General features: G+C 42.0%; 1 protein-coding gene across 1 annotated transcript; it reads left to right on the top strand.

Moving 5' to 3' along the window:
* The first annotated feature begins 12647 nt into the window (after nucleotides 1–12647).
* On the top strand, nucleotides 12648–14076 carry LOC131978585 (trace amine-associated receptor 13c-like). The gene is made up of 2 exons (XM_059342295.1): nucleotides 12648–12885; nucleotides 13269–14076. The coding sequence occupies exons 1-2, from the start codon at nucleotides 12713–12715 to the stop codon at nucleotides 14074–14076; spliced, it is 981 nt and encodes a 326-aa protein (XP_059198278.1). The 5' UTR covers nucleotides 12648–12712.
* The last annotated feature ends 355 nt before the right edge of the window (nucleotides 14077–14431 follow it).

Here is a 14431-nt window from a genome sequence, read left to right as displayed (position 1 = left end):
GCTTTGACCACTTTTGGAACGAAAGCAGGATTAGGCAACAAGGTCACTGCACGGTTGCTGGGGGTGAACTGCATGCAGGCAGGATCTACAGACAGAGCATGAATATCACTCAGGTGCTTCATTGTGACTACAGCCAACAACAAAGCCACCTTAAGAGATAACACTTTCATGTCCTCATTTTCCAGAGGCTAAAACGGGTGAGGACAGGTCAGGAGCTTGATCCATGCACCTTTCATAAACCAAGAGACCAGGGTATGCTGACCCACCGGCTTGCCCTCAAAACCAACAAGGCAAGCAAAAATAGCAGCCAATTAAACCTAGACTGTAGAAAAGGCCTTCTTATTGTAAATTAAGTCCAGTAAAACGGCCGAAACTGCACCAACTGAGCACTGAAATGGAATTTTAGGTGACCCAGAACACAAGTTCTCAAACACCTTCCATTTAGCATCATACAATGATTTAGTGAATGATGCTTTGGCACTCTGAATCACATTAATGACACTCTGGCCAGCCAAGGCATGGACGGCCAAAAAGGATCGATCAATATTAGAAACAAACGATTCTTCTGCACCCTGGAAAGTGTCAGGGAAATCAGGGCCAAATGGGAAATGCATAAAGAGGAAGGAGAGGCCACCCGTGCACAAACACATCCACTCCAAGCGGAGCGCTCTGTGTCGGACGAAAAACTCACAGTGCCCACTGTTTTACTCCCTGCATGACCAAACAACGCGGGATGCAGCCTCCAGTTTGCATAAAGAGGATCCCCCTGGACAAGAGGTCGGTTAAAGTGCTTGTGAAACTCAACATTAAATGTCATTTGGAACAACCCCACACTTGAACAATCTCTCTTCTCCTCTTGGCTGGAACACCTGAACAGCGCCCAGGGCACACACAGAGCCGACAGGGAGGGGTAGCACTGGGGATCATCGTCCCAGACACACTGGAAGGCTGCATAGGCGTTATGCGGCCCATGGCATGTTTTTCCATTCCTTCGAAATCCAGGGAAGACGTGCCTTGAATGGGGGTCCTGCTGGAGTAAGGGTTTTCTTTGCATGAGTCTGTTACTTCCTCCAGGAGCTCTGGAAACACCGGGAGAAGTTGCCTCAAAGCCTGTTTAGCCTGGGGTAATTTCTTCCCCTCGTATCCAGGCTGAGGAGCCACAACAGCCGGCCACAGGATATTCAGTCTGTCAGCAGCACGTTTACACACATCGTGAAGTGCATGTCCACACTCTGGGCGGGCCGAGGCTGTGCAGCCCCAATGTCACCTTTGGTGGTGGACAAGCATGGAGAGCTGAGGGTCTGTGTAAGGTGTACAAAGGAACAATTATCTTCATCGTTCTCTTCTGACACAAGAAAATCCTCACCCAATGGCTCGTCCCGTTCCTCAAAATCCAGCGTGAGGGGTGGCTCGTTCAGCGGGAGCAGTATGTCAAGTGTCCAGCTCCAACAGTGAGCCTCCATCTCATGAATGTCCTCCTCATCCTGGCCGGGTTGGTTTTCCCCGAGGTTCTAACAGGGTAAAACAGGGTCCATCTCCGAGAGGCCGGCTTGGTGCTCCAGTCTCCAGCGGAGGCTCTTTGCTGTGATGCGGATGCAGTGTGTGTACAAGCCGGGCTTCGTCATGTGCAGCCCGGGCATGTTCCAGACCCGAGGAGCAAGCGGAGCATACGTGGTGTTTATCTCGCAACAATATTTTATTCCCACAGGTGCACAGGCAAGTGGGTTCTGCCTGGTCTTTGGTAGGAAGCAGCTCGGAAGCTGTATCCATTTAGCTGGTGTGCTGAAGGGGTAAAGAAGCAGGGTTATCTGGAGTGATAATCCTGTTGGCTAACAAAAGCCTAAGCGTTATCGAGCTGCAGTGTGGTGACCGTAGGCTCCAGTTGTAGCTTGCTTGGTGTAGCCAAGTTAACTTGCTAGCTCTCGCAGAAATATCCGCTTATGCTGAAGGCAGTCATACCCATAGCAATAGCGTCCAGCGACAGGTGGTGGCTCCAATCTGAGGACAGTCAAACCAGCCGGTACAGGTGTAGAGAGGTAGGATTGCTTCTGAAGCGAGAAGAGGTGATTGAATGACGAGTGACACTGAGTCAGGGGCTTGTATAGCCTACCATTGTACAACTGAGACAACGTATTCCCATAGTGAGACATCGAAACAAATGCTAAGAGAGAGAACCAAACACACCCATTATCGTCTTAATCTTTCATGCCTTGTCACAAACTACAACGTGAAGATCCGTTTTCAGTATTTTCCACTTAGCAAACATGCTATCAAATGCACTAGCTGTGGCAGCCCCAGCGTGTGAGCCTGGAACCTCTTATGCATGCAACACAGCTCTTGTCGTTTCAAAGTTATCATCAATCAATTGAAACACAACTTTCATAACTTAAAAAGTAATATACAGGCCAATGATATGAAAGAGAAAAAAGGTAGATAACAAACAAACTGGACAGGAGAGAGAGAGAGAGAGAGAGAGAGAGAGAGAGAGAGGGTTTCAGGGAAATTGATGAAGATGATGGTGTGATGTGCAAAGTGAGGAGGGAAGGGACACCAGAGTCCAAAATACTCAGAGGGGAAAAGGAGGGTGGGATGATGAGAATGTGAGAGAGGTAAATCAGTTACATGACTCAGTTTTGTTCAGAAAGCTGCCAGAGCTGCAGCTATCTGCAGATCTCTGAAGATGGAGGTTGGGGATGATTGGTGGATCTGTTTCCCAGAACTCCCCAATATCTCCTGCTGGATCCCACCATCGACTGATGGAACATTGCTCATTAACATTGCATTGTACTCCATCTGTGTGCTCACTGCGGCCCTCAACCTGCTCATCATCATCTCAGTCTCCCACTTCAGGCAGAGATTAACTTTATAGTTTTGTTTTAAACTTGAAAGACTGTTGTAGATTAAGAAGAATTGTCTTTAAACTGGTACTGAATAATGTTGCTCCTCTAACACTAGTCTTATTTTCTGTCTTCCTGACTGCAGGTTAACACAAAAATCCACTGTGACCTCTTTATTGTAATTTAAATCTACACCTAAACCTACACTTAGATATGTTCACTAAATATGTTGCTGATCAGAAAACATTCAATTTCATGAATCAGTTTTTATGATTAGACCTGTGATTTTTTTTGTCATTTTGTTATGAGTACAGTTTTGTAGAATGATTCTTTTCTCTTTTCCTCCAGGCAGCTCCACACACCCACCAACATCCTCCTCCTCTCTCTGGCTGTCTCAGATTTTCTTGTGGGCCTCCTGGTGATGCCCCTAGAAGCACTACAACGAACAGACTGCTGGTTTTTTGGTGACCTTTTGTGTTCTCTCTTTAGGTTTGTGTCCTATATAATTTCCTCTGTCTCAGTCGTAAACATGGTGCTCATATCAGTTGACCGCTACGTGGCTATTTGTGACCCTCTGCATTACACCACCAGAATCACTGTGAAAAGATCTAAAGTCTGTGTTTTTCTCTTATGGTTTTGTTTTGTTGCGTACAATGGTTACTACCTTAATTTACATCTTAATCAACGACAAGAAGACACTGATTCCTGCTATGGAGAATGTCCACCTGTAATTCATCACACTGCAGCGGATGTTCAGCTTGTTTTAAACTTTATTGTTCCTGTTACTACCATCATAGTTTTATATACGAGAGTATTTGTTGTGGCTGTGTCTCAAGCTCGTGCCATGCGCTCTCACATTACAGCTGTCACAAAGAAGATTTCAGTGACTAAAACGGTAAAGAAATCTGAGCTGAAAGCAGCCAGGACTCTTGGTGTTTTGGTAGTTGTGTTTCTAATGTGTTTCATGCCAAATTACTTTGCAACTTTTGGAGGAATTGATTCCATGAGCCATTCAACTCTATACTTTATTCTGTATCTGTACTTTTTTAACTCTTGTCTAAACCCTTTGGTTTATGCCTTGTTTTACCCCTGGTTCAGAAGAACAGTTAAACATATTGTTACTCTTCAGATCCTGCAGCCTGGCTCCTGTGAGGCCAACATACTGTAGAGAAGCTGTGGAAGGATGAGGAAAGGAAATTGGTGAGAGAAAAGTAGCATTTCTGTGTTTTCACTCCTCTGCTTTGGATTTTTTTTGGTTGTTTTGGATATCACATTTTATGATTATTATGATGATGAAGAGATAACCTTTTTGAACTGTTGACTCCTTGTTGACTATTCTCTCTCCCATGCACATGATGTGAGAGGAAACTGCTCTGAACCCTCTCAGAGACAGATGTAGATGCTGGATGTGTTGTATCTCTGCAGGTGTGTTTGATAAGAGTCACATCTTTGGGGTGTTTGTGACAGTGAACGTAGCTGTTTGTATTAAATTCAACTGCTTCTCAATCAGGATATATCCACTTCTGATGCTGTTTGATTTAAGCTTCACACACTGTGGCCTTCTTCCTGTGTGGGATCTGTAAATGGTTTTTTATTTGAGTGTATCACAGGTCTGCTTCTCTGTGCCACACAAACCCTCAAAGTATCAGTTACATATATTTTTGCCCAAAGGTGGGGTTTTTTTTGTCATTTTATGTATTTATATGAAGATGCATTGATAAAAAAAACATTTTTGGACGATACAATAGCCGATATAAACGTTGCTGTTAATTAATGAGATTCTTACCATGAAGATATGATCTGTATAAAAATATTTTCTATGATAATCATATTTTCTGCATACTTAAAATCATGTGTACACACTATGAATTAAAAAAAATAAAAGTATTTTTTAATTTTCAGAACATTTGGAAAAGCCCATATACTGGAGCGGCTAAGTGATATAATCTTTCAGTTTATGATACAAGCGTGAAAATTGGCATGAACACTCTCCATGGGTCACTTGACAAGAAAATTGTCAGAGACATTTAAAATTCTTAGATGGCGGCCATTTTTCAAGATGGCCAACACCTAAGTGGAGCAGTTAAGTGATATAATGGTTTATTTGGTGATACAAGCATACAAATTGGCATGAGCAGTCTCTGTTGGTCACTTGACAATAACCCACCCACAGTTACTTGAAATTCCAAGATGGCGGCCATTTTTCAAGATGGCCGACACCTTAGTGGAGCAATTGAATGATATAATGGTTTATTTGGTGATACAAGCATAAAAAATGGCCTGAGCAGTCTCCATGGGTCACTTAATAAGAAAATTGTCCGAGACATTTGAAATTGTAAGATGGCGGCCATTTTTCAAGATGGCCGACACCTTAGTGGCGCAATTAAATTATATAATGGTTTATTTGGTGATACAAGCATAAAAATTGGCATGAGCAGTCTCCATGGGTCACTTCACGATAACCCACCCACAGTTACTTGAAATTCCAAGATGGCGGCCATTTTTCAAGATGGCCGAAACCTTAGTGGAGCAGTTAAGTGATACAATGGTTTATTGGTTGATATACGCATAAAAACTGGCATGAGCAGTATCTGTGGGTCACTTGACAATAAGCCAGCCACAGCTACTTGAAATTTCAAGGCGGCAATTTTTTTTTTCAGGATGACTGCCGCCTGCCATTTGGACCTTTAAATTATGAATTTTCTCATAGAAATGTATTGGGTTCCTCGAGAGGTTGTTTGACTGTGCTTTGTCTGACTCCTTGCCCACGACCTGTCCAGTTTGGTAAAACCTGACAGGAGTTCCCTCCCACCGGCGTAGCTCTCTGGGTTCACCGAGGTACACATGCTCCCTTACCATGAGGGCTTTTTTTAAATTATTTTTTTTATAACTAACCATTACTGCCATTAAACATGGCAAATAAATACTAAGGGGAGGGGAAACACAGTTGTGGTGCTGAACGGACAGTGCTCCAAAATAATAATTGAGCAATGGTTAATACTGAATGGCAATAATGACAGATCCAGAGGCAACAGCAGCTCTGGCTGACACGGAACCATGACAAACAGTATCTGAAACTATACTAGGCAACTAAACTGAAAATGTGAAAGCAATGTTACAAAGCAAAAACTGAACATGTCACAGTAATAGGCTGGTGACAAAATAGAACATAATGTGCCGATGTGGCGAGGGGCAGCCGAGCCATAGGCCTACACTATAAAACACAAAGGACAACAAGGAATAACACTGGCAAAAGAAACAAGCAAAAAAGTTCTAGCAGGGGCAACTGAGTCCATATCTGTAGCACTTACACTTTCCAGTACAAGCCTTGGTGCACCCACATTTTGTCAACTCCCAACAACTCTCCGCCATAGGTGGAAGTGGAGTCCAGAAGACTTTCCACTCCTTGTCCTGTTTAACCCATCCCCAGTCGGACGGGCTCGGCATTTGTGGATGTCTCTCTTCAATGCCTGTCCCCACACATATCCAGCCTCATAAGAAGTCTGGGATCTTCTTGACCTCTTGACATGGATATCTTTGGTATCTTTAGTGTCTTTAGCAGCAGTAGATGCCTTTTTTTTGTGCCCTTTCCATCTGTGTGTTGTTGAACATAAGTTTACAGCTTGAATGATATTTTGCTCTGTTTCAGAGCAAAATATCAATATTGTCAATGTGCTTTCTATGCCATCACCTTCATCTAGTCGTGTTGGATTACATAAGCTAGGCAGAGCATTTATTTTATGAAATAATGGAACATTTATTGCAATGGTATCATAACCAGTATGATCTTTGTGTCCTGCTGTTTGTTTTCTCAACTGTTATGATGGCTTCTGCAATGTCTGCAGCAAATTCAAAGGCAGAGGCCGAGGGTTTGTCCTTTTACCACCTTTTAATAAGCACTTTGATGTATGGGATACAACTCAGTTCATGCCTTAACCCTACACTTAGTCCAGTCGGTCATCCAATGCCATTTTTACCCTGTACGATCTGTACACCACCCGGTTAACTAAAACTACTCAGAGAGTTGTCGTCTCTTCTTTGACTAACTTTACAATTGGCTGACACTGAACCCCACTCTGAGTTTAACAGCAGTCATATATCACCAGTGTGCCCTGGTAGTGCAGACACTCACTCTTGTCTAATCTGTCTATGATCAACAAATCAACGCAACTGTATTATGATGTGTTAAAACTTGTTTTCCAGAATAATCTAAAACCCAATACATTTATATGAGAAAATTGATCTTTTGAGGATCCAGGGGTCGGCCATCTTGAAAATAGAAATTTCAAGTGACTGGGAGTGTTTTTTGTCAACCCAAGTAACTGTGGGTGGCTTATTGTCAAGTGACCCATGGAGACTGCTCATGCCAATTTTTATGCTTGTATCACCAAATAAACCATTATATAATTTAATTGCTCCACTAAGGTGTCGGCGATCTTGAAAAATGGCCGCCATCTTGGAATTTCAAGTAACTGTCGGTGGGTCATTGTCAAGTGACCAACAGAGACTGCTCATGCCATTTTTTATGCTTGTATCACCAAAGAAACCATTACATCACTTAACTGCTCCACTTAGGTGTCGGCCATCTTGAAAAATGGCCGCCATCTTAAAATTTCAAATGTCTCGGACAGTTTTCCCATGGAGAGTGTTCATGCCAATTTTCACGCTTGTATCATAAACTGAAAGATTCTGGCAAAAATGAGCACTTAGCCGCTCCACTAATAAATCATAGTTCCTCTCAACAAGTTCCCAAAAAAAGAAAAGAAGTTAAAAAAAAAAGAAGAAAGAATTTAACAGCATTAGTTCTCTGCTACTTTAAAAAAAAATTCAGCAAGTGTGCAACTTAATGAGATCAATCAATCAATCATTTCATTTTTATAGCACCTCTCATACAAATAGCATGTATAAAACCCAGTTAAAAGACCAAACAAGTGGCTCTTGAGTTTTTTAGACCTCAGGTCTCCAGGAAGGCTGTTCCAGAGGTGTGGACCATAGTAATAAAAGGAACCCTCCCTGTGTTTTTTAGTTCTGACTTTAGGGATTATTAAAAGGCCACTACCAGAAGACCTGAGTGTTGTAGAGGAGTCACAGGATAAAATGAACTCTTATAAATAAATAAGACATAAACCATTAAGAGCTTTATAAACTTCTGAAGGAAACAGACAGCCAATGCAGAGACTTTAAAATCAGTGTAATATTTCCTGTAGTTGTTGAAGCCCAGAAGATCTTGGTTTTATATGTGTTAAGTTACTTGGCGAGGAAAAAACTTCCACAGTACTCCGATGTAAAAATGATAACAAAAGTCTTTATTCCACAGTTCAGTTCCTACAAAAGTATTTAATGTTGATTTCCCCTAATCAATAATTATAGCTGCGGTAAGGAAACCATGTAGCTCAGTTCTTCCGTGAGCCTCAACTAATAGAACTTAATTTAAAGCCCATGGCCCAAAAAAAACACCTTTTTCTCTTAAAGTCACAGTAACCTGCCTTACTGCTCACAACAAAAGGTGCAAAAATAACATATATACAGATATTATTCTAACATTAACATGAAATACATTTATCATGTTTATCTGACTGATTTTAACTGAACATAAAACACACTGAAATTCTTCCTATTTATTATCTTATACTTCTATAAATATAACTTGGCACCGGCCCCTAATTGTGCTCCTAACTGGACACAATTACCAAACAATACACACAACAGAGGAAGACAATTTAAAGTTGGAGGCTGAGCTCTCTGCGGAGGAGCTGCAGGCGGCCCTGCAGAGCGGCAAGGCTCCAGGGATCGGTGGTCTGCCTGCTGACTTCTACAAGACTTTCTGCCTGTGATAGGTGAAGACTTGCTGTGTGTCCTCAGGGACAGTCTGAAGACGGGGCGGCTGCCCCTAAGCTGCAGGAGGGCTGTCCTCACCCTGCTGCCTAAGAAGGGGGACCTTCAAAGTATTAAAAACTGGCGTCCTGTATCTCTACTCTGCACTGACTATAAACTGTTCTCCAAAGTGTTGGCTACCAGGCTGAGGAAAGTGATGGAGCATGTCATTCATGTCGACCAGAGCTACTGTGTACCCAGCAGGTTGATATCTGACAACATTATTCTGACTCTGGACATTTTGGACCTCTCTGGTTCATTGGGTTGTGAGCTTGGTCTGATTTCTCTAGATCAAGAAAAGGCTTTTGACCGGGTTGAACACAAATACTTGTGGCAGACGCTACAAGCTTTTGGGTTCAGCCCTGGTCTCATAGCCCAGATCCAGGTCTTGTACTGTGACATTGAGAGTGTACTAAAGATTAACGGTGGTTTGAGTGCTCCGTTCAGCGTCCAGAGGGGCGTCAGACAGGGCTGCTCCCTGTCTGGCATGCTGTTTTCTTTAGCCCTAGAGCCTCTTCTGCACAAGCTCAGAAAGTCCTTATCTGGTGTCTCTTTTCCGGGTTTTAAAAAATGTTTTAAACTTTCTGCTTATGCAGACGATGTTATTGTCTTTGTTAAAAAACAAGATGATATAAATGTGTTAAATGAAGCTGTTGTCAGCTTTGGTAAGCTATCCTCTGCTAAGGTCAACTGGGGGAAGAGTGAGGCTTTAGCAGCTGGTGTTGGGCTGAGCAGGAAGCTGGTTTTACCAGGAGGGTTGGTGTGGAGAAGGGGTGGTTTTAAATATCTTGGGGTTCACCTTGGTGAAGAAGAAAGGGTTGAAGGTAGGCTTAAGAAATGGAGATGGGTTCTGCCAAAAATGTCTTTTAAAGGTCATCAACAACCTGGTGTCCTCCATGCTGTGGCACCGGCTGGCGTGCCTGGACCCTCCATCCAACCTGCTGTCCCGGGTGCAGTCTGTTCTGGTGGACTTCTTCTGGGACCGTCTGCACTGGGTCCCACAGAGCGTCCTGTTCCTGTCCAAGGAGGAAGGGGGACTAGGACTCGTCCACTTGGCGAGCAGGGGAGCTGCTTTCAGGCTCTAGTTCATCAGAAGACTCCTGACTGGACCTGCTGATCTGGTCTGGAGACCTGTGGATCGAGCCATTCTGGAGCGGAGTGGTGCGCTGGGTCTCGCCTTACAAAGGGCTTTTTAAAGTGTGGGGACTGTTCCACAAAGAAAGAACAACAAACTGTGACTCACTGTTCTGGCTCCTCAAAGAGCCTGTGGTCCATGGGACTCGTCTCAGGAGCGAAGCAGGGCCGTCCCTGCTCCAGAAACTGTGTGAGGCTAACTGTGTCACACTGGGCCGGCTGGTGGAGTTTTGTGGTCCTGGTTTGGATGAAGCTGCAGGTCTGGCCTCACATATGGGGACCAGGTCTGTCAGGGTGGTGAGTGGCCTGCTGCGAGGCTGGAAGCAGCAGCTAACTGACTCTGAGCTGCTTCTTATCACTGCATACAGCCAGGGGCAGGTCCAAGCCCAGGACAGGGATCCTTTCCCTGAGGTCAGACTTGTTCCTGTGTTCACATGTAATGTTGGTTTTTTGTTGAAAATTAATCATGTAAGTAACAATGCACTGAGCACAATGACGGGTAAGGAAATGTACTATTTATCTGTGAAAGTTCTGAATCAGAAGAAGTTGAGTGTTGGGGCTGACGCCCCGTGGAGGGCCCACTTCTCTCTGACGGAGGCTCAGAGGCCTGAGTGGAGAGCTCTGTACAAGCCTCCACTCACCAGAAGAACTGGAGATCTGCAGTGGAGGGTTCTTCATGGGATCGTGGCTGTCAATTCTTTTGTTTCTGTGTTGAACCCAACAGTCCCGGACACGTGTCCTTTCTGCCCACACAGAGAAACAGTGTTTCACTGTTTTCTGGACTGTGCGCGACTGTTTTCTTTGTTTCAAATGTTGACTTGGCTGTTTTTCTCTTTCCGTGAATCTTTCTCACATGAAACATTCATTCTGGGCTTCAGGTATTCCAAAAGAAGGAAAATGAAGTGCCAGCTACTCAACTTCATCTTGGGTCAGGCAAAGCTGGCCATTTACCTGAGCAGGAAAAACAAAATGAATGATTTGTTGGATTGTGATGTTAGTGTTATTTTTCTTCGTATGTTGAAGGCAAGACTGAAAACTGATTTCAGTTTTTACAGTTTGTCCAAGAATGTGGGTGAGTTTAAAAGTGTTTGGTGCCTTGAACACGTGTTGTGCTCTGTGGAGAACGAACTATGGAACTATTTTCAACTGAATCTAACTTAATTTATTTTGTTTTTATTTTATTTTTATTTATGTGTTCTGTCTGTTTTGATTTAGTTATTCTGTGACAAGCAAATAAAGGTGGTTTGAAAAATCAAAAAAATCTCTCTCTCTCTCTCACACACACACACACACACACACACACACTGTAAATAGTCTGCTCAGATTTTACATTGTGTGTTTTGTTTTGCTTTACTTGTTTTTTTTATGAATAAATACGAATAAATATTTTGTGGAATAAACATGCTGTCCATTTAATGTTGTACATGTATGAGTGGTATGCCAAATCCCTCTACGCATTACTAAATGTTAATATGGTAATTTGGTTATAATTATTAAGTTAGTTATTAATCAGTTTTTCCAAAATGATAATTAGGTTTATGAGACTAATTTAGTTGAATTGGCTATTTTCTCTGTTTTACATAGTCCTACCTTTAGGTGACTTGGAGCAAATCAAGTCCTATCATTTATTATTATTAATAATTATTTATGATAATTGTTAATAACCTAGCCATCTAAACACAGTTTTGATCCGCAAAACCAACAAGTGGTGCTCAGGTTCAAGGCATATGTAAACCCGAACATATTGTAACTCTATTGCATTTTTAAACTAATCTTTATTTTTTGTCATGTATTTTGTGAAGCACTTTGTGACCTTATGTAGATAAATGCTATATAAATTAAGTAATCACTGTTTTGCTTTGTTTTTCATCTCATTCTGTGAAAAGATACAACTTCATAGATCTAGTAAATATTAATCCTGCACCAGGCTCTGCATGGATGTGTTACTGATGATGATGTAACATGGTATGGAAAGGTTCAGAACAGTAGTTTGAAGGCTTATTATACACCACAGCACTTCACAAATACTAACAATATAATAAAATATGGATTTTAAAACTCACTGAGAAGTTATCCTTTATGTCATCATCATTTGGTACAAGGGTTAACAAGTCAATAACAAGTACTATCACTTTCATGTTACAGAGTTATCCATCAGTAATGTTTGGTTGCACATATATTTGATTTGTAAATAAAGTGTGGCTTTGTGTTGTGTTACCAGCATATTTGCACTAAACTGCTCATCTCCGGACAACACTACTTCCCCCCGGAGTCCTCTGTGTTTAAATCCTGCTGTTTTGGGGAGACTCAATAAAGAAAATTGGTCCCTTGAAAAACTGCTTGTGTAACTTAAAAAGTAATATGCAGGGGTGGTCCGTAGCGTAGTGGGTTACACAGGCGCCCCATGTATAGAGGCTACAGTCCTCGCTGCAGTGGAGCCGGGTTCAAATCCGGCCTGAGCTCCCTTTGCCGCATGTCCTCCCCTCTGTCACCCCCTTTCTATCTGTCTCTCACTTTCAATAAAGCATGTAAAATGCCAAAAAAATAATCTTTAAAAAAAAAATAAAAAAAAAAAAAAAAAAGTAATATGCAGGCCAATAATATATATATTTTTTTTAAATAGAGGAAGGAGTCGATAATAACAAATGGAAGATAGGAGAGAAAGAGAGAGAGAGAGAGAGATTTGGGGAAAGTAATGAAGATGATGGTATGATGTACAAAGTATGGAGGGAAGGGACACCAGAGTCCAAAATACTCAGAGGGGAAAAGGAGGGTGGGATGATGAGAATGTGAGAGGTAAATCAGGTACATGACTCAGTTCTGTTCAGAAAGCTGCCAGAGCTGCAGCTATCTGCAGATCTCTGAAGATGGAGGTTGTGGATGATCGGGAGCTCTGTTTCCCAGAATTCCCCAATATCTCCTGCTGGAAGCCACCGTCTCCTTGGCCTGAAACATTGCTCATTAACATTGCATTGTACTCCATCTCTGTGCTCACTGCAGTTCTCAACCTGCTCATCATCATCTCAGTCTCCCACTTCAGGCAGAGATTAACTTTATAGTTTCTCTTTACAGGTTTATTACTTTAAACATGTGAAGAACTGTTGTAGATTAAGAAGGCTGTTCTTTGAACTGCTACTGAATAATGTTGCCCCTCTAACACTAATAATTCAGCCTTCCTGAACAATAAATAAAGACACATGCCTGACTTTGGCACTGGACAATGAGCTTCATACCAGTAGTCAACATTGCTTTATATCCACTGTGACCTCCACATTGTTATTTCAGTTATCAACACTTACCTATGTGGTAACAATATGTGGTTGATCAGAAAACATATCAACTTGTAATTGTTTTTAAATAGTTGTTTGGTTATTTTTAAAAGAGGACTTGTTGGTTGAATGATGCTTTTCTCTTTTCCTCCAGGCAGCTCCACACACCCACCAACATCCTCCTCCTCTCTCTGGCTGTCTCAGACTTCCTAGTGGGCCTCCTGGTGATGCCAGTAGAAACCATACTAAAAACCTCCTGCTGGTTTCTGGATGACCTTGTGTGTTCTCTGTACAATTATGTGACTTATACAGTTATCTCTGCCTCAGTAGGAGACTTGGTGCTCATATCAGTTGACCGCTATGTGGCTATTTGTGACCCTCTGCATTACACCACCAGAATCACTGTGAATAGAGTTAAAGTCTGTGTTTGTCTCCTATGGGTCTGTTGCGTTGCCTACATTGGTTTCTTGTTAAAGCAGGATCTGAGTCAAAAGAACAGTTTTTGTAATGGAGCATGTGTGGTTCTCATGGACCAAACTTCAGATTATGTTGATCTTGTTTTAAACTTTATTGTTCCTATTACGGTCATCATAGTTCTGTATTCACAAGTCTTTGTTGTGGCTGTGTCTCAAGCTCGTGCCATGCGCTCTCACATTACAGTCACAAAGCAGAGTTCAGTGACTAAAACAGCAAAGAAATCTGAGCTGAAAGCAGCCAGGACTCTTGGTGTTTTTGTAGTTGTGTTTCTGATGTGTTACTGCCCACATTACTGTGTAAGTCTTGTAGGGTACAACTTCCTTGATTATTCATCTGCCTCCTTTATGACATATCTGATCTATTTCAACTCTTGTCTAAACCCTGTGATCTATGCCTTGTTTTACCCCTGGTTCAGAAAAACAGTTAAACTCATTGTTACTCTTCAGATCCTGCAGCCTGGCTCCTGTGAGGCCAACATACTGTAGAGAAAGTTTTGGAGTGAATGTAATGCAATCTACGTTAAGGTTTTCACTGAATTCAAAATACAATAAAAAGGAAGTCAAAATGTATTTCCTCTTCCTCATATGAAGTATAAGAAACTTGTGTTGCCATCTTCAATGTCAATTTCATCTAAGGATAACAATTTACTGCATTTTTAGGACAAATTGTTATTTTAACAAGTGATGACAACAATAGTAAACAAAAGTAAAACAATAGCAAAATGGAAGAAAACTTCAGAATTAATGCAAAGACACAGGTGTGATGAAAACTTTACCTCAAGTCTGGGAATGTTTACCTGAATGGGGGCCTTCACTCAGTTTATGTTCAGCTTGATGCTTG

Source organism: Centropristis striata, chromosome 10 (assembly GCF_030273125.1).
Source record: "Centropristis striata isolate RG_2023a ecotype Rhode Island chromosome 10, C.striata_1.0, whole genome shotgun sequence".
Lineage (NCBI taxonomy): Eukaryota > Metazoa > Chordata > Actinopteri > Perciformes > Serranidae > Centropristis > Centropristis striata.
Note: the sequence above shows the minus strand (reverse complement) of the source record. Positions and strands in the feature narration are given on the sequence as shown.